Source organism: Macaca mulatta, chromosome X, assembly GCF_049350105.2.
Source record: "Macaca mulatta isolate MMU2019108-1 chromosome X, T2T-MMU8v2.0, whole genome shotgun sequence".
In the NCBI taxonomy this organism is placed as follows: Eukaryota; Metazoa; Chordata; class Mammalia; order Primates; family Cercopithecidae; genus Macaca; species Macaca mulatta.
In genome coordinates, this window is record NC_133426.1 from 48,132,834 (window position 1) to 48,158,226 (window position 25,393).

At 45.5% G+C, this 25,393-nt stretch overlaps 1 protein-coding gene across 1 annotated transcript; it reads right to left on the reverse strand.

Moving 5' to 3' along the window:
* Positions 1 to 7,436: 7,436 nt before the first annotated feature.
* On the reverse strand, positions 7,437 to 18,499 carry LOC106995824 (putative protein SSX6). The gene is made up of 8 exons (XM_015128995.3): positions 18,400 to 18,499; positions 16,365 to 16,453; positions 15,812 to 15,926; positions 15,045 to 15,140; positions 13,146 to 13,195; positions 11,010 to 11,145; positions 8,528 to 8,632; positions 7,437 to 8,051 (listed from the first exon to the last, which is right to left on the reverse strand). Exons 2-7 carry the CDS (start codon positions 16,431 to 16,433, stop codon positions 8,532 to 8,534), a joined length of 567 nt encoding a protein of 188 aa, XP_014984481.1. The 5' UTR covers positions 16,434 to 16,453; positions 18,400 to 18,499; the 3' UTR covers positions 7,437 to 8,051; positions 8,528 to 8,531.
* Positions 18,500 to 25,393: the final 6,894 nt, after the last annotated feature.

Sequence of the window (25,393 nt, forward strand, 5' to 3'; positions counted from 1 at the left end):
GGGAGAATTGAACAAGCCCTTAGAGAGGGAGAGTGCAGGGAGGGAGAGGCAATCGTGGTCATAGTGGGGACAGTGGGAGACAGAGATACGCAGTGTGGGCAGAAGAGGGTCAGGCAAAGAAGCAGGGGATGCCCAAGGCCAAGTGTGAGCTGTCACAACCACCAGAGGGGGAGGGTGCCAGGAAGGAGGTTGTGGGGCTCCAGGAGCAGCAGAGGTTCCCCAGATCTGTGAGCATGCCCTGCCTGGCACTGCAGGAAGAGGTGGCTGCCACCCAGGTCAGTGTGGACGTACCTTTACCTGTGTCTCAGAGGAAACAAATTCTATTTTATCCCAATATAGTTCTGTGTTACACAAATGTAACATTCGGCTACTAAATATCGAGAGCCTTATCTTCCACGCAAATAGAGGAGAGGATACCCTGAAAGAGATACTGAGGGATTTGATTTTTCTTTCTCCCCGGGAAGATGGGATCCATAAGTTGGGTCCCCCAGCCCACAAGACAGGTGCAAGGAAGGGTGGCTGGAAGATTGTGAGTCATGACAGGGAACATTTTTCCTCAGGTTCCTTGGGTATATAAAGCTCCCGACTATCTGTCTATCATGGACAGATAAAGAGTGAATGTGGTCCCCTCTCCACAAATGTGTTTCTCTCCTTCATTATTACTGTGAAGGGCTGAAGGTCCATCAAGTTCTGATACATTACTTTGGTTTGTCTGTCTGTCTGTTTTTGAGATGGAGTCTCATTCTGTCACCCAGGCTGGAATGCAGTGGCGAGATCTCGGCTCACTGCAACCTCTGCCTACCAGGTTCAAGCGATTCTGCTGCCTCAGCCTCCCGAGTAGCTGGGATTACAGGCGCCTGCCACCATGCCCAGCTAATTTTTGTATTTTTAGTAGAGACGGAGTTTCACTGTGTTAGCCAGGATGGTCTCGATCTCCTGACCTCGTGATCCACTGGCCTCGGCCTCCCAAAGTGCTGGGATTACAAGCGTTAGCCACCTCGCCAGCCTTCACTGTCTTTAATGAATGATTAGCAGTTTCATCTTACAGGCGAAAGTGGCTACTGCCAGCTAATCTGAGTGTGGTGTTGCAGGGGAACCTGGCTGATTCAGATGTTTCAACTGAAATTTTAAGTTAACCTACCTGATGATTATGCTAAGACCCCTTCCCGTTCTGTGTGGTGTTTTTTTGTTTGTTTGTTTTTGTTGTTGTTTTGTTTTGTTTTTTTGATTCTGGATTTGGAGTTTTTAAGGGGCTTTGTTACAAAGAGCATCTCCTCGCCAGGCACAGTGACTGACACTGTAATCCCAGCACTTTGGGAGACAGAGGCAAGCAGATCACTTGAGGTCAGGAGTTTGAGACCAGTGTGGCCAACATGGTGAAACCCCTATCTCTAGTAAAAATACAAAAATTAGCCGGCCATCGTGGCGGGTGCCTGTGAATCCCAGTTACTGTGTGGTCTGAGGCAAGAGAATCACTTGAACCTGGGAGACAGAGAGTTCAGGGAGCCAAGATCATGCCACTGCACTCAGCCTGGGTGACAGAGTAAGTCTGTCTCAAAAGACAAACAGCATCTCTTGCCTGCAGTGATTTGAGCTGTGGTCTTGTCTCCTTGGGTTTCTCCATCAGTCTGATCCCATCTACTCTATCTCCCAGGAATGTCTCAATATATCTGGTGGACCACTGACACGTTTTCTTATTTTCCTCTACTGTTAAGAATTGACCCTTGAAAACATTTTCTTCCCAGTTGGATGGAATGTTGAGTGGGGCACGGGATCTATCTGCCGTCTTGCTCCAAATCATCTGGTTTTAGATATTTTATGTACTTTTGTCACTACATATGTGTAATTTTTCTCAATTTGGTTTTCTAAATGGTTATTATTGGCATGTAAAACCCTATCTATTATTGAATGTATATAATATTTTGTTACCTGTCTGGGTGCAGCTTCCCCTGAATTTTGGCACAAAACCCAGTCTGTTTTATTCTCCAAAAGAAAGCTGACAGGCTGGGTGTGGTGGCTCACAGCTCTAATTCCAGCACTTTGGGAGGCCAAGGGGTGTGGATCACCTGAGGTCAGGAGTTCGAGATCAGCCTGGCCAAGATGATGAAACCCCATCTCTACTAATAACACACACACACACACACACACACACACACACACACACACACACACACACACACAAAATTAGCCGGGCATTGGTGGTGCATGCCTGTAGTCCCAGCTACTAGGGCAGCTGAGGCGGCAGGATCATTTGAACTCAGGAGGCAGAGATTGCAGTGATCCGAGGTGGCACCACTGCATTCCAGCCTGGTGGATAGAGACTCTATCTCTAAATAAAAAGAAAAAGAAAAAAAGAAAATTCACTTCACAGGTAATAGAGAGTAATAAAAGAATAATTTATGGACGATTTCATAGGGGATACTGATGGAAAGAAAGGACGTATACATTTTCCAGAGCTGAGCAGTTCACTGCAAAAATCACCAGAACTGCCTTTTTCTCCAAAAATATTAGCCATAAGCTATTCTACTACTGGTTCTTTTAGTCCTTCCCTCTATTCCAAATCCTCAAATTGTCCTTTTCCTTATTGGAATAATTTTCCTCTGCCCAGATCTGGGTCCTCCACAACACTTAACACTGTCTTCGAGTGTGTGAATTCCCATTACTTTAGCTCAGGTTCCCAAGGAAACAGGCTTTGGGCCATACAGGACACCTCTAGACAGACTATACTGAGAAACCATGCTTGGAACGGTGCATGGGGAGAGGAGAGGGAATTTACGTACCTGGCTCTCACTCCTGGTTCTTTTTCTTATTGGTCAAAATTTACCCCACCGGCACAAACTCTTCCACACTTCCAGATTGCATCACCTGCCCCTTTGGCAGCTGTCTGGGAAGCCAGATCCCACACTTTGAAGTGTTTCATACAATCCAAAAGTGGTAGCAGAGGCCAGGCTTGTTTGGGAGGCCAAGGCGGGAGGATCATGAGGTCAGGAGTTCAATACTAGCCTGGCGAGCATGGTGAAACCCTGTCTCTACTAAAAATAAAAAATTGGCCCAGCATGGTGGCACGAGCCTGCAATCTCAGCTACTTGGGAGGCTGAGGCAGGAGAATTGCTTGACTCTGGGAGGCAGAGCTTTCAGCGAGCTGAGATCACACCACTGCATTTCAGCCTGGGCGACAGAGCAAGACTCTGTCTCAAAAACAAAACAAAACAAAACAAAACAATCAAAAAGGTGGTAGCAGAAACCAGAAAGTCCAGGTATGTAGGTAATTGGCCTGGTTGTACAGCAGCAGCCAAGTGTGAAAACTAAATACTCCCAGGCAAGTCCAAAGTTCACCAAGTAATTGGAGTACCCATCTCTGTCAGTTAATTGCCTTTATCTGAAGGAAAAATAAAACTCATATCTCTATGACAAGCAGGTGCTTACAGCTTGGAGCAAGGCACCTAGGCTAAAGTCGGCTGGTGACAGGGAGACCGGGACATCATCTTCCTTGATTTCCTTGATGTTCTTATTTCAAAGAGACGGCTCCAAGGCCCTGAAGAAAGACATTTCTAGGGACCAGGCATGGTGGCTCACATCTGTAATCCCAACACTTTGGTAGGCTGAGGCTGGAGGATCACTTGAGGCCTGGAGTTCAAGTTCAAGACATTCCTGGGTTATAGGGTGGATAGAGGCTTACAGATCAAAGCAAGAATTTACAAATACAAATTTTCTCAAGAAAATGCTCTAAGGAAAGTGAAATGGGGAAAGGTCTCTTCTTGCCCTTTTGGCAACAGGAAAATCTCAATTTTATGTTTAGTTACCCTTACAATTTCCCCCTATTGTTATTCTTTTATAGTAACACTGCAATTTTCTAATTATCTTCACTGCTGTTTTTATCTTTCTCTGCATAATTTACAGCCACCTAGATATTCAACAAGTCCATAGTAATATGCAAAGCAAATCAATGATCAGGATTATAATAGAATGATTTTTTTTTTTTTTTTCGTGACAGAGTTTCCTTCTCGTTGCCCAGGCTGGAGTGCAATGGCACGATGTCGGCTCACTGCAACCTCTGTGTCCTGAGTTCAAGCAATTCTCCTGCTTCAGCCTCCCGAGTAGCTGGGATTACAGGCATGTGCCACCAGGTCCAGCTAATTTTGTATTTTTTGTAGAGATGGGGTTTCACCATGTTAGCCAGGCTGAACTTGAACTCCTCACCCCAGGTGATCCACCCACCTCGGCCTCCCAAACTGTTAGAATTACAGACGCAAGTCACCAGGCTCGGCCTAGAATGAGTTTTAAAATTCAGTATAATACTCACCTTGTCCGGGGGCGGGGCGACCTTTCAACACATCATACTGGTTAATTGTGTCAAAGTCAAAATAAATTATAGAGACAAATCCCTAAATCAAATGCTGTATTCGGGAATCACAAAATTGCAATTCAGGGCATACACACGGACTAGGGTGGTCTTCAGTATGTCCAACAAACAAAGAGAAGTTGGAAGTTTTATTAGAAAGAAAAATGTTACATATTGTTTTGGAATGAGGCTCATTGGCCCTGGAGAAGCTGGTTCATTCGCACAATCAGCTTTCACATTCCCTCTTTTGATCAACATCTTTCTTTGAAAACCTCACTGATCAGCCATCTTAAAGTGAGGCTTCATTGTCACTCCATGCCAGGATGGACCTGGGCCGGTTGTCTTTGTCCCATGTCAAGGGAAAGGTAAGAGATTCTGTATCAGGGACATGGGCCACATTTGCGACACAAAGAGGTCAGAAGGGGAAAAAAATCAGGCATGTTTGTCTGGAGTTCAGCATCAAGTTCCATCTTGTTAGTTCCATCTGTATTAGCAATCATCTTGAAGCACTAGGCCAACATTACCCTGTTGGGAGAACTGGCTTAACAAATATTAGGCAACAAGAAGGGAGCTCAAAGATCATAATACAAAAATAATTAGCAATTGTTTTGTTTTATTTCATTTTATTTTACTTTATTTTTATGTTTATTAATGTATTGCAATGGATTCTTGCTATGTTGTCCAGGATGAAGTGCAGCGGCATGATCCCAGCTCACTGCAACCAACATCTCCCAGATTCAAGCGGTTCTCCTGCCTCAGTTTCCAGGGTAGCTGGCAATACAGGTGCTCACCACTACACTCGGCTAATTTTTGTATTTTCAGTAGAGACGTGGTTTCACCATGTTGGCCAGGCTGGTCTCAAACTCATGACTTTAAGTGACCTAGGCATCCCAATGTGCTCGGATTACAGGCATGAGCCATCGCGCCCAGCACTTTGGGAGGCCGAGGCCAGTGGATCACGAGGTCAGGAGATCGAGACCATCCTGGCTAACACAGTGAAACTCCGTCTCTACTAAAAATACAAAAATTAGCTGGGCATGGTGGCAGGCGCCTGTAATCCCAGCTACTCGGGAGGCTGAGGCAGCAGAATCGCTTGAACCTGGTAGGCAGAGGTTGCAGTGAGCCGAGATCTCGCCACTGCATTCCAGCCTGGGTGACAGAATGAGACTCCATCTCAAAAACAGACAGACAGACAAACCAAAGTAATGTATCAGAACTTGATGGACCTTCAGCCCTTCACAGTAATAATGAAGGAGAGAAACACATTTGTGGAGAGGGGACCACATTCACTCTTTATCTGTCCATGATAGACAGATAGTCGGGAGCTTTATATACCCAAGGAACCTGAGGAAAAATGTTCCCTGTCATGACTCACAATCTTCCAGCCACCCTTCCTTGCACCTGTCTTGTGGGCTGGGGGACCCAACTTATGGATCCCATCTTCCCGGGGAGAAAGAAAAATCAAATCCCTCAGTATCTCTTTCAGGGTATCCTCTCCTCTATTTGCGTGGAAGATAAGGCTCTCGATATTTAGTAGCCGAATGTTACATTTGTGTAACACAGAACTATATTGGGATAAAATAGAATTTGTTTCCTCTGAGACACAGGTAAAGGTACGTCCACACTGACCTGGGTGGCAGCCACCTCTTCCTGCAGTGCCAGGCAGGGCATGCTCACAGATCTGGGGAACCTCTGCTGCTCCTGGAGCCCCACAACCTCCTTCCTGGCACCCTCCCCCTCTGGTGGTTGTGACAGCTCACACTTGGCCTTGGGCATCCCCTGCTTCTTTGCCTGACCCTCTTCTGCCCACACTGCGTATCTCTGTCTCCCACTGTCCCCACTATGACCACGATTGCCTCTCCCTCCCTGCACTCTCCCTCTCTAAGGGCTTGTTCAATTCTCCCTCCTTCCATCACACACACCTGTCCTCCTTAATGTTTCTGACGTCGGTGAGCTCCAAACTCAGCCCCTCCTGCACCTGCCAGCTGTAGGACCTGTGACAAGATGCCTACCATCTGTCTGGGACTCTGTCTCTCATCTATCATATAGGCATAATGATGATAGTGTCCTCCTTCCAAGGCTGGGGAGAACCAGGAGGCCAAGGTGATGGGTTGTGGACAGTCAAAACAGCTCTGATCCTGCCTCCACCTGGGGCTGGTGTTTCAAGTCCGTTGTGTGTGAATGCAGCCTTAATGTCTCCAATCACACACAGCGATTTGTTCTAAAATAGACTCCCCTCTGCCCTTCCCTTCCCCACAACTGTTTCCCCTCTGCACCGTGCAGTGGTACCTGTGAGAAAGAACTGTCCCATTCCCCAATCATCGTCCCCACCCCAGCCCCCAGGCCCTTGGTTGGTGAGACCCTTGATGGGCAGTCTCATGCTTCTGTTCAGGGGACTTTCCCTCCGTTGCTCCCCTGCATGGAGACTAAGTGGACTCTTCTATTCCCTTCCATCACAGGGTCTACCGTGCACGCATCTTCCTCATTCCTCCACGTTCCCCAGATGACGATTTCATCTGTGTCTCCTCCCACATACTCCCAAATGGATGGTCCCAGATCTTTAACTTGAAAATTGTTCAGAGAGTGAAGGCCAAGATGCCCAACCACCTGCTGCAGAATCCTGCTCCAGGACTGAAGTGTATGGTCTCTATCAAAATAAAAACTGGAGGCCAGGCACGGCGGCTCAAGCCTGTAATCCTAGTACTTTAGGAGACGAAGGTGGGAGGATCGCTTGAGCCCAGGAGTTCAAGGCTGCATTGAGCTATGATCACGCCACTGCACTCCAGCCTGGACAGAGCAAGACCCCGTCTCTAGAAACCAACCAACCAACCAACCAACCAACCAACCAACCAACCAACTGGAAACATCCTCCTCTAGAATGGTGGTCAGGAACATCTGCCTGCCTTCTTCCCCGATGTCTCTCCAGCACCTAGAACAGCGCTCAGCACGAGGATGCACTCATTGGTGTTTTGTTGAATAAATGACTCCTTTGCTACAGCAATTCCACTTCTAAGAATCTTTCCTAAAGAAATATTCACACATGTGCACAGACCTGTGTGCACAATAATGAGAGGAGCAAACAATTGGGGAACGTTTGCAAAGGTTTATTAACTGTCAGTAACTGATACACGGGAATTGGATGAGGGGAGTACATGCTGAACAGGAAACGGAGTGAGGGGGGCTTGACCAGGACGCATGGCACTGGGGAAAAGCAGATGGGAGATGCTTATAGTGGTACTTGGTGTGACTGTGTGTGTGTGTGTGTGTGTGTGTGTGCGCGCGTGCGCGCAGGTGTGTGTGGTGTATGTGTAAATGCAGAGGAAACTGAAATTAAGCACTCAGAACTGCCCTCAGTAGTCACATCTGGGGAGAGAGGAGGGTAGTGCTGTTCTATGCAGAGAATATCTGACTATACTTGTTTTTTAAGGAGATGCATGGATATACAAACCGAAATACGCGTTAAGCATGTCTTGCTCATCAATGAAAAGGATAATATCTAACAGAATGGCACACTGTAAGACAATACAACGGAAACGCTAACATCGAACTCTTGGCACACTAAGAAAAATGACGCTCAACTTTGCACTGTTGTGAACACTCGCTTTCGCTTGCTATGCACCTGATGACGAGGGGTCCGCAGCCATGCCCATGTTCGTGAAAGGTCACCACGTTCTGCTTCTCATCATGGGCATGTGTCACATCCCTGAGGCTGAGGCAAGAAGAGAGAAGGAAAGTAAGTGGCAGTGAGTTCCCACCGTGTGACAACTCAGTCTCAACTCCTCCTGACCTTTAGACCCTTCACACTCTGATTCTGCCCTACCTCGGGACCTGCACACACCTTCCACGGTTCCTCGAAGAGAACCATCCGCTCATGCCACAGTGACTTCCTCACCTGGTTTATCCATTCCTAGGCTAGAGGAACGTGTGGCCCACATCTCAGGGCTGACCTGGGGTTTGGGAGCCCACAGCATCCTGGGTAGGGAGGATCCCTGGATATACAGGGCAGGGAGTAGAAAGCTCCCTGCATGGAAGCATGGGAAATCTCATCATTCAGCCTCAATGCTGTACCCTAGAAAATTATGAGAAGGGAATGATTTGGGGAACAAGTGACAAGATGGGATACCGGTACCGTAACAGAATAGCACATCTGCAGGGATGTGGGGGATGAGCCGAAGGTTCACTTACGGAGTTACTCGTCGTCTTCCTCAGGGTCGCTGATCTCTTCATAAATCACCAGCTGCTTTCTCTCACGCAGTCTGTGGGTCCAGGCATGTTTCCCCCTTTTGGGTCCTATGATGGAGAAGAGTTGGAAGATGAGGGTTGGGTAGGTTGAAGAGTGTTGGCTCTGTTTTCTCAAAAACAGGAGATGCCTCCCTGCTCCCAAGTGCCCATGGGCCTTCTTTACCCAGTTTTTCACATTCTCTGGCTAGAGAGGCTGAGACCTTAGACCCACACCAATACAGGCCAAATGCCAATTAAAGTTTTAGCTTCTGGCTCCTTCCGTTGTGAGGTTTAGATTCCCAACATCTTCACTTACGGGAACGCTGACCCATACCTCCTTTCATTCTGCACGTATTTGTTAAGGGCAGACAGGCATACCTTGTTTAATGGCACCTCATTTTCATAGTGCTTCGCAGATACAGCATTTTCTTTTTTTAGAAATTTTCACCAATTTTACACTTTTCCATTACTATTATATCTGTTAAGGTGATTTGTGATCAGTGAGCTTTGATGTTATCATTGCAATTGTCTTTTAGTCTTTTAAAATAATTTTTGTTCTTTATTTTTTGGGTACACAGTAGGTGTATATACTTACGCGGTACGTGAGATGTTTTGATATGTGCATGCAATGCGTAATAATCACATGATGGAAAATAGGGTACTCATCCCCTCAACCATTTATTCCTGTGTTACAAACAATCCAATTACACTCTTTCAGTTATTTTTAAACGTACGATTATTATTGACTATAGTCATCCTGTTGTGTGTAAATGCTTTGGGGGTACTAGGAACTGCGCCCACAGAAGATGACGAACGTAACCGATCAATGTTGTGTGTGGTCTGACTGCTCCACGGATGAGCTCTTCCCTGCCTCTCTTCCTTTTCTTGGGCCTCCCTATTTCCTGAGACATAGCAATACTGAAATTAGGACAGTGAACAACCCTACAATGGCCGCTAAGTGTTCAAATGAAAGGAAGAGTCGCATGTCTCTCACTTTAAATCAGAAGCTAGAAATGGCTAAGCTGAGTGAGGAAGGCATGCTGAAAGCCAAGACAGGCTGAAAGCTCCGCCTCTTGCACCAAACAGCCAAGCCGTGAATGCGAAGGAAAAGTTCTTGAAGGAAATAATAGTATACACTGCAAAGGAAAAGTTCTTGAAGAAAATAATAATACTAATACTCCAGTGAACACAAGAATAAGAAAGCAAAACTGCGTTACTGCTGAAATAGAGAAAGTTTGAGTGGTCAGGATAGAACATGAAACCAGTTACAACACTCCCTTAAGCCAGAGTCTAATTCAGAGCAAGACCCAAACTCTCTTCCAGTCCATGAAAGCTGAGAGAGGTGAAGAAGCTACAGAGGAAACGTGTGAAACTAGCAGAGGTTGGTTTGTGAGGTTTAAGGAAAGAAGCCGTCTCCATAACATAAAAGTGCAAGGTGCGGCAGCAAACCCTGACGGAGAGGCTGCAGCAACTTATCCAGAAGATCTAGCTAAGATCACTGTTGAAGGTGGCTACACTAAACAACAGATTTCCAATATAGATAAAATAGCCTTCTATTGGAAGGTGACGCCATCTAAAACTTTCATAGCTAGAGAGGATTGACTCCAACTTTGAAAGAAGTTCTACTGTGGGTAAAATGCTATCCAATAGCATCACATACTACAGAGATGTGCTTCACGAAAGGGAGAGCTAATCGATGTGGCAAATTTCATTGTCGTCTTCTTTTAAGAAACTGCCACAGCCACTCCACCCTTCAGCAACCACCACCTTGATCAGCCAGCAGCCATCAACACCGAGGCAAGACCCTCCACCAGCAAAAAGAGTGTGACTCACTGAAGGCTCAGAAGATTGTTAGCATCTTTAACAATGAATTATTTTAAAATTAAGGTATGTACATTTTTAGACATAACGCTATTGCACACTTAGTAGACTACACTGTGGTGTAAACATAATGTTTTTATGCACTGCCAAACAAACAAAAAACAACGTGTGTGACTCACTTTAGTGTAGTGGTCTGGAACCGAACCTGCAACATCTCTGAAGTACACCTGTACTGGGTATCAGGCATTGAGCTGAATAAGCTATGATCCCAGGTTATCACAGACAGAATTGCTTGAGCACCTTTCATGTCATCAGGCTTTCTATATTTAATTTAATACCTCCAAACAATCTATTAACTATGATTCTTTATTTCCATCTTATGGACTAGGAATCTGGAGCTGAGAAAATTTGGAAGACTTGCCCCAAGTCACGTGGTTTTTTATACGGACGTCAACTCCAGTCTGTGTCTCTGGAAGTCATGCCTAACATCTCATCTGGAGCTGGGCGAGCTCATCAGCCCAGCCTGGACCCAGGCTTGTCTGGGATCCATGCCACACACCCAGTCCCCACACCTGAACATAGCCAGGGAAGCCAGAGGGGTTGTTCCCGAATTGTTTCCTCTTACCAGAGGTCTTGTTAATCTTCTCAGAGGTACTTGGTTTTCCCGGGGGGCACGGCTGTTTCCCATCGTTCTGTGGGCCAGATGCTTCTGGCACTCCCTTCGAATTGTTGCCTTCCTCTGCTGGCTTCTTGAGCATGATCTTTATAATGTGAAGGTCACAGATAAAACAGTATCAGTCACATTTCTATAGTGCTTTAGAGCTTACAAAGCGTCTTCACACGCATTACCTTAATCAATGTTCTCAACAACGCTGGGACAGTTACACTTACCTAAATAAGGAGAAACCTGGGAGGTTAGAAGGGAAAGGAATGGCCTAAATGAATGGGGTGGAATTCCAGGGCTAGAATGCTTATCTTCACACTCTTTCAAGACTGACATTTGTGCAAACAGCAGAAATCTCCATGTAATTGAGAGTGTGGTGTACAGAAGTTTTGTAGAATAGCATTCTAAGAATTCACAAGGTCTACAAAAGGAAGAGCTTCTATAAAATACAAGGGATCCCAATATAAGCTTGTAGACTGCTGCTGGGAGAGTAAATGTAAAGACATAGAGAGGGGACAAAACGCTGCTGGGAAAGATGATGTGGGGCGATGAATACTGGGAAGAGAGAGGGAAAGAAATGGTTTGCTGAAATTAATCCAGACATCAAAGAAAGCAGTACCAGATATGGCATACCACCCTACCGAGGCACCAACATTGAATGTGGAATTCAGTGAGGTGGTACCCATACCAATTCTGCTTGCATTGGGATGTGTCACTGACCAACAATATTAAGCTACTCTTTTATTTTTGTGTTTTTGTTTTGTTTTGATTTTGTTTTTGTTCTGGTTTTTGAAACGGAGACTTGCTCCGTCGCCTGGCTAGAGTGCAGTGGCGTGATTTCTGCTCACTGCAATCTCCCCCTCCCCCGGTTCAAGTGATTCCCCTGCCTCAGCCTCCCGAGTAGCTGGGACTATAGGCAGGCATTACCACGCCCCGCTAAGTTTTGTGTTTTTAGTAGAGATAAGGTTTCACCATGTCGGCCAGGATGGTCTCAATTTCTTGACCTTGTGATCTGCCTGCCTCGGCCTCCCAAAGTAAGGCTCGCGACTGGCATTACAATACCATGAACAATACACGATTTTACATGAACAATATTTTACATGAACAATACATGTAAAATAGGCTAAGGGAAAGTCCTCTCTGAGCTTGTAAACACTGTTTAAATGTAATAATAATAACAATATCTTTCTGGATACTTCTTTGAATTCGGTCTCCACACTGGCAACCCAACTCCCAGATCCCTTTACCCTCTAAACCAGAGTTGAATCTGCACTTGTGGGGTCACTCATTCAGGGGCCTCCGAGGGATCACTGGGCTGGGACTGGGGCTTCCCAGATGCCCCAGGTGCAGACAAGGCCCTCAAGGAGCTCACAGTAGGGAGGGGTCAACAGTCAAAGCGATTCCTAAGCCATGCAAACGGCCCGGTAACAGAGCAGAGGCCAGCTGGTCCTTCCTGTTGCGAGAGTGGGTGTCTCAACAGAAGCACCAGCAGGCCCTATGGGGTAAAGCCCTAGTGAGCAACATCTGAACTTCATAAACAAATGCAAACGTGAACGAGCTTTAAATGGCTTGGAGTTCTGGATTAGACTACCCCTGCCACTGCGCCTCAGGAAAATTCTTTAACATCTCTGTACCGGATAGCCTCATTTTATTATTATGCTGCTGATAACCATGATCTAAAACATGGACTGTGATTCTTTACTTCCATTGCATGGACCAGGAATCTGGAGCTCAGAGAACTTAGAAGATTTGCGCCAAGTCACATGGCTTTTGTATGGATGACAACTGAAGTGTGTGACTCATTATTATTTGGAGATAATAACAGAAACAACGTCATAGAGGTCTTCTTATGGATTAAATTAATTCATCCATGTGAACTGCTTAAAGTAGTATCTGGCATCACTATGAAAACAAAAGAAGTATTAAGGATGACAGCTCTTAGTATTATCAAGCCGTCGATGCTAACATCAGGTGTTGTGATAGACATGGGGAGAAGGAGGCAATGAGGGCATTTTTGATATGCCCCCACTCTTACCTGTATTCACATCCGTGGAGAGACAAAGGTTCTCTGGTCCTTTAGATTTGAGAGATACTCACCTTTGGGAAGATTCTCTGGAACCTGCCGAAAGTCGTCTGAGGACGTTCAACTGAAAGAGAATACATCAGAATTTTAATTTGTTGGGAAAGATTTCCAAACTCTAGAGAGACTTCTGTCGCATGAGGGCATTCTGCAGCGGAGGGTTATGAGTCCACTCATTGTTGAGGAGTTATTTGAGATTTGCTTCTGAATTACGTTTAGTAATGGTTGGTTCACTTATCTGTGGCATCAGTTCAGAATTTTCCATCTCATAGTTTATCAAATGGGGGTTAAACCCCATCACAGTCTCATCTTATTCCATTACATATCTTTCACTTTCTCCCAGACAATTAAAATGATTTGTTGGGAAACTGAACTGTATCCACTCAAGATGTGCAACAACTAAAAATCACTGTACACTTCAAATGGGTGAAGTGTACATACCATAAGTACGTCAATTAAGCTGTTAAATGTGTGATGAACCGTGGATGATTTAGTCCAGTGGCTCTGAAATATTTTCAGTATAAAGACACTCCTTTAAAGTCAAAAGCTTGGCAGATACTCAAGCACTGGATTTTCAGACCTCTTGTAGTGATTGTGGGAGATGGTAGAATCTGGCCTGTTTGTTGGGAAGTAATAGGTCTATTGGAGACAGTTTGGACATTCTGACCTTGTCTTATGATTGCATTGTCAGAGCAGAAGAGCAAGCAAACACATATGTCCCCTTTATATTCCTGAAATGCACAAAGCTCTCTACGCAAGAACCTGTCTTTTTTTTTCACATACTGTTGTCTCCGCTCACTGACAAGTGGGAAAGCTCTCTGTGTTGGATGAGGGATCACTCTTTCAAACTCACTTCCAAGCTCATCACGGAGAATTGGGGTTGTTTGGGAATGAGAAGACTATTTGGTTTTAATAAAATACAGAGAAACAGCGGTCTTTATTATGTCATGTGTTCATCACCCTCTCTCTTAAGATATTTATCCAGTATCTACATGCTGTTAATGAAACAAACTCTGGAAGTTTTTGGCGGATCTACACTTTTAACATTTTCTTTTTGTTTTTCACTTTTAATATTTTCTTAACTGTCCTTTGATTCATTAACAGTGTTTAGCAAGAACAACAAGTCCTTTAAAAAAGAAATATTTCAAACACACAGAAAAGTATGGGGAATAATATTGAGTTCAGTCGCATCTCAACATTACCCCATGACTATGTTGGGACTGATTTATTTATTCAGAATATTAGAAACACTGTAAACGGGCTGGGTGCAGTAGCTCACACCTGTGATCCCAGCACTTTGGGAGGCTGAGGCGGGTGGATCACCTGAGGTCAGGAGTTTGAGACCAGCCTGGCCAACATGGTGAAACCCCGTCTCTACTAAAAATACAAAAATTAGGTGGGCATGGTGGCGGGCGCCTGTAATCCCATCTACTCAGGAGGCTGAGGCAGGAGAATCGCTTGAACCCAGGAGGCAGAGGTTGTAGTGGGCTGAGACTGTGCCGCTGCACTCCAGCCTGGGCAACAAGAGCAAATCTCCAGTTCAAAACAAAAACAAAAACAAAACAAAACACACTATCAACAAGTCACAGCTGAAGCTGTCTGTGCAGCACTCACCAATCCCTGCCCCCCTCCTTCTCCATTTACAGCCAGTCTCCTCAATTTGATGGCTTTTTATTCACATTCATGTTTTCATGCATTTACCATTTACTTATTATCCATAAAAATACATATTATTGTTTTGCATGTTTTAGAATTTTATGAATGTCCTCTGTAGTTAACTTTCTGTATGCAATTTTGTTTTCACTCAGCCCTGCTGTGTATGAGGGAACAAATGTCTGAGGATCTTTCCCAGGTAGCTGAGCTGAAGAGCAACTGGGCTTGAGGAGACCCTTTCTAGCCCCTTCCCATCTACTCACCCTGATTCCCGCAGTTACGGTCATTATCAGAATCATTCCCCTGGAAGTCTGTGGCCTGTTTATTACGCATGAAAGGTGGGAGGGTGACATTGAAACCTAGAAAGAAGCAAAACGTTTATTCCTTAAGGGACAAACTTAGATCCGGCATGGTGGCTCATATCTGTCGTACCAGTGCTTTGGGAGGCTGAGGCGGGAGGATTGCTTGAGGCCAGGAGTTCAAGAAGAGCCTGGGTAACATAGAGAGACTCCCATATCTACAAAATATAAAATAAAATTAGTTGGGCATGGTGGCATGTGCCTGTAGCCTCAGCTACTCCATAAGCTGGGCAGGAGGATTGCTTGAGCCCAGGAGTTCGAGGCTGCATTGAGCTATGATTGCGCTACTGCACTCTAGCCCAGGTGACTGATTCAGAGAGAGACAGATAGAGAGAGAGAGAGAGAGAGAGAGAGAGAGAGAGAGAGAGAGAGAAGCCGAAAGGAGGAAGGTAGGGTGGGAGATGTGCTGTGATGCCACAGAGACAGTTGGGCTCATCAGACGCCTACGGGAGAGAAACGTGCAGGATCTAGGTACGAGCTCCACTGTGGCCAGCCCCTGCCCTCAGCCCTGATAGGATACGGAAGAGCAGAACACCCAGAAGCTGCCTTGTGATTTTTCCCTGCACAAAAGGAAAATGTGGGGTACTTTCTGCAGCCTAAGAAGTAGCCTAGGCAGGAAAAGGGATGCTCATGTGTCCCCAGACTTGTCTGTTCCTAGAACTTTCTGTTACCTAGTTTAGTCATGGCCTCATACTTTCTCTTCATATGCACACAGCTGATTTTCTCCGAGTATTTCATCTTTTCCCACTCTTTCTTAGAGAAGTATTTGGCAATATCATCGAAGGCCTAGGAAAAAAGAAAGAAAGAAATTCTGGCTGTGACTCAGCTAGGCATGTCTGCCATTCAGCTGGAGCCGCTTCCTGTGTGCTGGATCTGGGAAGTGGGGATGATAATCCGTCCTGGTTGATGCCATGGCTAACTGAGACAACATGGGGACCTTCCCCAGCTTCTCCCCTGCCACACAGTAGGGCTTTAATACTGCTGACTGGCTCTCTTCCCACCTTGCAGAATGGAGTGAGAGTCACCAAATGTAGTGCACGGCCACAGACTTGTCTCCAGGGATGCTAGGTGATGACAGAGCGAGGGTGGGAGGCTCCCAAGGGTCCAGATCTCCCCCGAGACCCTGCTCCTTGTCCCCAGTACCTCTGTCCTCCCCTCTTCAGAAACCTGGTCACCCTACTCTGTCCCCTGGACCACTGTTCTGTCCCCTCCAGGTCACCTCACCTTGCTTCTCTTCTCTGATGTTTTAGCATCATCCCTGGGTCTCTTTGCAAAGGCGTTGTCTCGATTCATGGCACCGGGAGCAGTCTGACCTGCAAGAGAAACAGCCTGAGTCTTTCCAGTCCTGTGGAGGGAGAAATCAGTGAAGGCCGGCCACACTCAGTCACCTGGAATCAGGTGTTGCATTTCTGCATCCGGGGCTTATCTGTCCGTGAGTAAAGACATGGGGAGAAGTCAGATGAAAACAGGGAGCCAGGGGTCTCTGGGAGAAGTACTGATTGGGGATGACAGGTTCTATGGGCCTAGCAGCCTTGAGTCTTTGGGAGGGGATTGGCTAATGTTGTTAGTAGTTTCCCTGGGGCCAGGCTTACCCTGAAAGATGTACAGACCCTTGTCGGGGAGGCAGGGACGTGACTGTGTAATTTTATCCAGTGGGTGCGTTCTGACACCCCCACTCAATAAATAAAGGGAAGGAAGTGAGTCCCGGAGGTAACATGGTCTCTCTGGTGATGGATCTGATCAGGCAGAGGGATGGGGGTTTCTGTTCTGTTGAAGAGAAATGAGCATCGCTAATATGAAAGGATTTAGAGGCTATTACTGGGTTATTGGTAAATTATTAGAAGGAAGAGAGCTAGAATCTCGGAGACTACAAGAGCCCTCCATCACTTAGAGAGAATGGGGGGCATTTCAATTTGCAGCAATCGGCCAGGCTCGGTGGCTCACGCCTGTAATCCCAGCATTTTGGGAGGCCGAGGTGTGCAGATCACTTGAGCCCAGGAGGTCAAGACCAGCCTGGGAAACACAGCAAAACCCCCGTCTCTACAAAAACAAACAAACAAAAAAGAAAAACACACAGAAAATTAGCTGGGGGTGGTGGCGCAGGCCTGTAACATCTCAGCCCTTTGGCAGGCCAAGGGGGGCGGATGGCTTGAGTCCACGAGGTTGATACCAGCCTAGCCAACCTAGCGAAACCCTCTATATAAAAAAAAAAAAAAAATTACATAAAAATATTAGTGGGGGCAGGGTGGTGCATGCCTGTAGTCCCGAGGCTGAGGCAAGAGGATCTCTGGAGCCCAGGAGGTCGAGGCCAGCCTGGCCAACATAGCAAAACCCCATTTCTACTAACAACAATAACAACAAAATAACAGCATGGGTGAGGTGGCTCCTGCCTGTAGTTCCAAGGCCGAGGTGGGAGGATCGCTTGAGCCCAGGAGGTCAAGACCAGCCCGGCCAACATAGTGAAGCCCTGTCTCTACTAAAAACAACAACAACAACAACAACAACAAACTAGCAGGGGTGGAATGGCACACACCTGGAGTCCTGAGGCCAAAGTGGGAGGATCGCTTGAGCCCAGGAGGTTGAGGCCAGCCTGGCCAACATAGTGAAACCCGGTTTCTACTAAAAAAAAAAAAAAAAAAAAAAAAAAAAAAAAGCGTGGGCGGGCTGGTGCCCTTCTGTAGTCCCGCGGCCAAGGCAGAAGGATTGCTTAAGCCCAGGCGGTCTAGGCCAGCCTGGCCAACACAGCCAAGCCGCCTGAACTAAAAAATGAAAAATAAAAAATATTAGTGGGGGCGGGGTGGTGCGTGCCTGTAGTCCCGAGGCAGAGACACGAGGATTGCTTGAGCCCAGGCGGTTGAGGCCAGCCTGGCCAACATGGCGAAACTGTCTCTACTAAAAAAAAAATTAAAAAATAAAAAATACTAGTGAGGGCGGGGTGGTGCGTGCCTGTAGTCCCGAGGCCGAGGTGGGAGGATTACTTGAGCCCAGGCAGTCGAGGCCAGCCTGGCCGACATAACGAATCCCCGTCTCTACTAAAATACAAAAATGAAAAAATATTTCCAGGGGTCGGATGGCACAGGCCTGTAGGCGCGAGGCCGAGGCGGGAGGCTCCTCCATGATGATCGCCCTGAAAGGCATTAGTTGTCTTTCAGTCCTCAAGATTTTGGGAAGCCCAAGCACTTGAGGCCCCTACGGAGGCTTCCTCCTTTTCTATCTGCCCCCATTGGCCCATCTAGGGTGTCCCTTCAAGAGAACCTACCTCAGAGACAAAGCAGTGGTGGTGAGGTCGGCAGCAGTTGGCGACAAAGTGTGGCTGGAGGAGGAGAAAATATTCTGTGATGTCACTGCCCCAGGATGATGGACCAATCAGGGCAGTCAGTGAACTCCATCTGGCCAATTAGAAGTCAGAACAGTAGGCGGGACAAGCCAAGCTGACGTGGGGTCTCTCAGTCCAGGCTCCAGGGACAGAACCTTCTCAAAGCGAGGGCAGAGACTCTGATTTTCCCGCCTAAAGCGTCCCCTGGGATTGGCTACTCCAAGTTCAGAGTACCATGCTCTGATTTTCTCTTTAAGTTCTTTCAAAATCAGAGTACGCATGGGCTGGTTTTGTCTTGCCATTTTTCCTATCCCCCCCACCACCCCCCCGTGGTGCATTTGTTATCCAGTTTTAATAAGCAGTGTATACGAAGCAGGTCGCCATCTCAAATCCTTCCTGTCAGTTTCTAACTTTTTCATGTATGGGATTTTTCCTAGGAACTCTTTACTAACGTAAGAAATTTGGGCCGGGCACGGTGGCTCACTCTTGTAATCCCAGCACTTTGGGAGGCCATAGCTGGTGGATCGCTTGAACCCGGGAGGCAGAGGTTGCAGTGAGGCACGATCACGTGGTGCACCCCAGCCTGGGCAACAGAGAGATACCCTGTCTTTTATCTCTACAATAAAAAATAATAAATAAAATTAGCGAGGTCGTGTGCCTGTAGTCCCAGTTACTCAGGAGGCTGAGGTAGGAGGATTGCTTAAGCCCAGGAGTACGAGGTTGCAGTGAGCCATGATCCGGCCACTGTTGCCTACCTGGGCCACAGAGCAAGATCTTGTCTAAAAAAAAAGAAGACAGACAGAGAGAGAGAGACAGAGAGAGAGAGAGAGAGAGAGAGAGAGAGAGAGAAAGAAAGAAAGAAAAAAAGAAAAATTTCAATGAACCAGTCCCAGTGGCTCACGCCTGTAATCCCAACACTTTGAGGGGCTGAGGCAGGAGGTAGTAGGATCACTTGAGGCCAGGAGTTCCAGAACAATCTGGGCTACGTAGTGAGACCCCCACTTCTATAAAAAAAAGTTTTTAAAAATAAATTTAAACTAAAAAAACACTTCTATATATTTTTTCTAGAAGACCAAAAAATGAGAAATATGTTTTACCTATTGATATTAATAATATTTGCAATAATAGTAGTAAAAAGAGTATGTAATTAGGGCCCACTGTGTTCTTCAGGGAGCTCATAAGTCAATTTCTCTAAGAAGTTTCCCCTACCCCCATCTCTGGTACCTCCAACATGTCCCCGTTCCTCTCTGGGCTTCCCATCTACAGCCCTGATCTCTCTAAGATCCTCCCAAAATGACAGCGAGTTCCATTAAGGCAGAGACAGGGCAATGGCCCTTGAGCCCAGCACAAAGCCCTTTATGTGCATCTTCCCATTAATTTTCACAACCTTCTCTTGAGTTAAATACTATTATCATCCCCAGTGTGCAGATGTTGAGACTGAGGCTCAGAGAATTAAGCAGTCTGCTCAAGGTCACATAGTCAGTGGGTGACAGAGCTGGGATTCACCCCCAAGGTGAATTGAGTCCAAAGTCTGTGCTTTGGATGTATGTATTTTTAATGTATACATTAAAATGTATACAATTTTAAATGTATGTATTTATTTTTAATTAAAACAATTTTTTTAAAGATGGGGTCTTGCTATGTTGCCCCCACTGAACTGGAAGTAACTCCTGGCCTCAAGCAATCCTCCTGCCTTGGCTTCCCAAAACACTGGGATTACAGGAGTGAACCACCCCACGTCCAGCCTCAAAGTCTGGTCTTTAAATTGCTCTTCTATATTGCCTCAACTATTTGTTGAATGAATAAATGCATCTTACAACTGCAAAGGTTCTTTAACATAATTTACATCACTCCTTACAATCACCCCAAATTCCCTCTGGCTGCTGTAACAAATTACCACAAACTTTGTGGCATAAACGACATAAATTTATTCTCTCACAAGTCTGGAGGCCAGAAATCTGAAATCAGTTTCACTGAGTTGAAATCAAGTTGTCAGCAGGGCTGTACTCTTCTAGAGGCTCTAGAAGAGAATCTGTTCCTTGCCTCTTCCAGCTTCCGGTGATTGCCAGCATTTCTTGGCTTGTGGCTTGATATGGTTTGGCTCTGTGTCCCCACCCAAATCTCATCTCGAATCGTAATCTCCACGGATTAAAAATCCCCATGGGAGCGGTTTTCCCCATGCTGTTCTTGTGACAGTGAGTTCTCAGGAGATCTGATGGTTTTATAAGCATCTGGCATTTCCCCTGCTTGCACTTCTGTCTCCTGCCACCATGTGAAGAAAGTCTTTGCTTTCTCTTCACCTTTGGCCATGATTGTTTCCTGAGGCCTCCCCAGCCTTGTGGAACTGTGAGTCAATTAAATCTCTTTCCTTTGTAAATTATCCAGTGTAAGTAATGGTGGAAGGATGAAAGGCAAAAGCAAGTGCAGGAGATAGACAGAGAAAATGTGACTAAGCTCCCTTTTATAATAAACCCAGTCTTATGATAACTAATCCACTCTTATGACAATGGCATTAATCACTTCCTGACAGCCTCACCTCTTAATATTGTTACAGTGGCAATTAAATTTCAACACAAGTTTTGATGGGGAAATTCAAACCATGGCAGTCATACTGCCTTCTTCTCTTCTGTCTGTGTCAGATCTCCCTGCCTCAATCTGATAAGGACACTCATTATTACATTTAGGGCCCACCCAGATAATCCAGGAGAATCTCCCCCATCTCAGGATCTTTAACATAATTACTTTTTTTTTTTTTTTTTTTGAGACAGAGTCTCACTCTGTTACCCAGGCTGGAGTGCAGTGGTATGATCTCGGCTCACTGCAACCTCTGCCTCCCGGGTTCAAGCAATTCTCTGCCTCAGCCTCCTGAGTAGCTAGCATTACAGATGTCCACCACCATGCCCAGTTAATTTTTGTATTTTTAGTAGAGATGGGGTTTCACCATCTTAGCCAGGCTGGTCTTGAACTCCTGACCTCGTGATCCACCCGCTTTGGCCTCCCAAAGTACTGGGATTACAGGTGTGAGCCACTACACCTGGCCAACATAATCACTTTTTTTTGTTGTAAGTTAACGCTCACAGGTTCCAGGGGTTACTATGTGGCTATCTTTTGGAGGGACATTGTTCAGTCTACCACAGTTTGCCCTCTGGCCCCCGAGGATTCACATCTCTCCCACATGCAAAATACATGCACCCCATCCCCAAATCCTCAAATGTCTCAAACCGTGCAACATTCGCTGAAGTCCGACATCTTATCCAAATAAGATCAACTCAGAAGTACCAAGTCTCCTCATCTAAAACAGATATGGATGAGACTCTGGTTATGAAACATCCTGGGGCAAAATTCTCCTGCTGTGAATTCGTGACACTAGAAAACAAGTTATCTGTTCCAAAAATACAGTGGCGGAACAGGCGTAGGATAATAGTTACAGATGTTTCCATTTGAAATGGGAGAAAATGGAAGAAAGGAAGGAGTCGCTGCTTCCAACCATTTTGAAATCTAGCGGAACAAATTCCATTTTGTTTCAAGGACTCAGAATAATCCTCTGTAGCTTGAAGCTCTCCCCTCTGGTCCCATAGCCCTCCTCTCAGAATGTATGTCATAGTGATTCACACCTTTAGACCAGCAGGTCCTTTGTGGATCTTTCCCAGATAATATCATTTCTATTACCAGCTATGGCTGAGCATAGTGGAAGAGCTCCTTGAGTCACGTGCCTAATCTCTTCAGCACTAGCAAACATGTCCCCATTCTTGACTTTCTCTCTAGAGCATACCTTCCTGATAGAGCATACCTTCCTGACAGTGCCTCTCCTAATTTTAGTGTCTTTTGAAATCTTGATAGGCTGAGAATTTCCCTGGATCCTTTTTGCTTAAGAGTCCTTTCCTCCGTTTATCCCTTTCCTCTAACATTTTACTAGTACTTGGATTGGAGTCCAATATAAAAATGAAAAATTATGGGACTAAGACTGGGGGTAAAAAATGATGGAATGTCTAGGCAAGTTGTTGAGAGTTTATGAAGGATGAGCCTTGGGAAGGGAGTCTTACATATGATCAGACTGGTTGGGATTGAAAATAAATTGTTTATCAGTTTTTCTAAAAATCGAACATTAGTGTCAAGGGTGCACTGAAGCAGGGCGAGTCTGCTCCTCTTGGTTTGAAATAAGTTTCCTTAACATGTTGATCTGTTTTTCTTTATCGTTTAAATAATCAGTCTAAAAATTTGGGGATTTTGTGTTTTAAGATAGTTTCCTAACTGCATTTATTAGGTTTTTGTTTTTCTTTTCGTTTTCTGAGACGGAGTCTCGCTCTGTCACCCAGGCTGTAGTGCAGTGGTGCGATCCAGCCACCGTAGTAAGCAAGGTTGCTCACTACAACCTCCACCTCCCAGGTTCAAGTGATTCTTGTGCCTCAGCCTCCCGAGTAGCTGGGATTACAGGAACCCACCACCACACCCGGCTAATTTTTGTGTTTTTAGTAGAGACAGGGTTTCACCATGTTAGCCAGGCTCGTGTAAAACTCCTGGTCTCAAGTGATCTGCCTGCCTTGGCATCCCAAAGTGTTGGGATTACAGGCATAAGCCACTGCACCCAGCTATAATTAGCAATTGTACAATAAATTTACTTTGTACAATGATTTTGAACCAAGATCCCAAGCCTAGGGGCCACCAGCTAAACAAATCACAAGACTATGGGGCAGTTGAATGAGATCTCTTGTAGTCTTTGAGTAGTATTTTGGGACTGGGTTGAATTAAAGCAGAGTGCCAACTCTATAAAAGGGAGCACTAAGTGAATTAAAGGATTTGGGGGTCAGGTTCTGTCAAGTGAAACATGTAGACATTCAGGGAATAAGAGTCTCATTATGATATGAAGACTTATTCTGACGTCTTGGAAAAAGCTGTCTACAGTGTGGAAACATCAACTTCTCATCCTGATTTGTCATTCGAATGTCTCTGGTTATGGCATTGGACACTTTGGTGAACTTTTTGTGTGGTCCATACATCAGGCACAAGACTTGTTCTTTAGAATTTATGCAGTTTTATTATATAGGTCTTGTAAATCAAAAATAAAATCCTAAGCCCTCTGCCCCCAACTATCTGAATGGACTTCCTCCAAAGCCAGGGCTCTTTTAAAATTTAACCTGAGAGACTGTTTCAGGCCATTACAGGAAGTGTGGGTCAAGCATGCCTTATACATACCTCTCTGGCATCAACATCAACATAGATTTGAAGTCTGATAAGAAACATGTTGGCCGGGTGCGATGGCTCATGCCTGTAATCCTAGCACTTTACGGGGCTGAGGAGGGTGGATCACAAGATCAGTAGATCAACACCATCCTGGCTAACACAGTGAAACCCTGACCATACTTAAAATACAAAAAATTAGTCGGGCATGGTGACACATGCCTGTAGTCTCAGCTACTTGGGAGGTTCAGGCAGGAGAATCACTTGAACCCGGGAGCCGGAGGTTGCAGTGAGCAGAGAAGGAGCCACTGCACTGTAGCCTGCCTTGACTACAAATCCCCACTTGTCCTTGGTGGAGTTGAAGTCGATTCCCCATTGCAGTGGTCCCTGTGCCTATCACAGTAGTCCTGCCACTGAGTAAAGTCGTCCTTATGATCTTTTTTTTTTTATTTTCAGAGACAAAATGGGTGATATTGGTTGTAATTACCCAGCTCAGAGGGCAGAGGGAGAGGTAGGAAAGGAATGCTCAGTTACTGGCCAGCTTTGATGAGTCTGCGCTTTTTCTAGGAACTTTCCAAGCCCCCTATTCCTTAATGTTATCACGCCACTTTGGGCTAGCACTGGGCCAGCCCTGCCAAGTGTCTGCTCTATATGTTCACAGAACAGGTAATAAGCCTTCCAGAAAACAAGGAGAAAAAAGAATGCAACTTAGAAAGCTCCACCTGGGCTGATCCTTCATCAGTGGCCTCTGACCTTTTCCCACTCTAAGCCATCTCATCCTTCAGTGGGGACCAAACCATCAAGGGTTTTGTTACTGGGAACTGTCCTGAACTCCAACCACTTCCCACCTCTTCTGTGGCATCTGTAGGGTTGGGTTTGGGAAGGAAACCAGCAACTATTCCTGGTTCACCATCCTCTTCTGGAACCAGATATGCCTTTACATTTTAAAAGTAATTTGAGGTCATTACTAAAAACAACTAAAATATATATACCACTTAACTACATGACAGGTGCTATTCTAAGTGCTTTACATGTATTTACCCATCAAATCATAGCAATCAAATGAGTTAGATAATGTGGTTATCCCCAGTTTACTCTTGAGTAGCCTGAGACACAGAAAGATTATATGACTTACACAAGGTCACATAGCTTAATAAGTTGAGAAGCCAGAAACTGAATGCAAGCTATCTGGTTCCATAGTTTGTACTGTAAAATGCTAGTGTTAACTGTACACAGCAGCTCATGGCTGTAATCCCACCACTTTGAGAGGCAGAGGTGGGAGGATTGCTTGAGGACAAGAGTTCAAGATCAGCCTGGGCAACAGAGCAAGACCCTCTCTCTACTAAAAAATATATTTTTTAATTACCCAGGCATGGTGATGCACACCTGTAGTCCCAGCTCCATGGGAGGCTGAGGCACTTGAGCTGAGGAAACTGGGGCTACAGTGAGCCATGACTGTGCTATGGAACTCTAGCCTGGGCATCAGAGTGAGGCCCTGTCTAAAATAAAAGAAAACGAAATGCTAGTGCCTTTAACTGTTCTACCGTTCTATCATTCATTAGTATCTGTATCCATTCCTTGAACAGCAAAAGAACTTCTCTTTTCTTTCCTGTCCCTCCTCCCATCTTCTATGTTTATATAATACCTGCAATTTTATTTCAAAACTATAATTTTTTTAAGTTTACAATCAAAAGTTTACACTGTTTAATACATTTTACTGTTTTTCTTTTCACCATTGCTGATTGAAATCACCTCCTTC

What these genes read in the sequence shown, in the direction of transcription:
- LOC106995824 (XM_015128995.3), bottom strand. Translation starts at nt 16,433, where the DNA reads ATGAATCGAGACAACGCCTTTGCAAAGAGACCCAGGGATGATGCTAAA. An exon ending in TGAGGCCATGACTAAACTAG is followed by an intron (nt 15,141 to 15,811) that starts GTAACAGAAAGT and finishes GCTTCTTTCTAG; the next exon opens with GTTTCAATGTCACCCTCCCA. An exon ending in TCCAGAGAATCTTCCCAAAG is followed by an intron (nt 11,146 to 13,145) that starts GTGAGTATCTCT and finishes CACATTATAAAG; the next exon opens with ATCATGCTCAAGAAGCCAGC.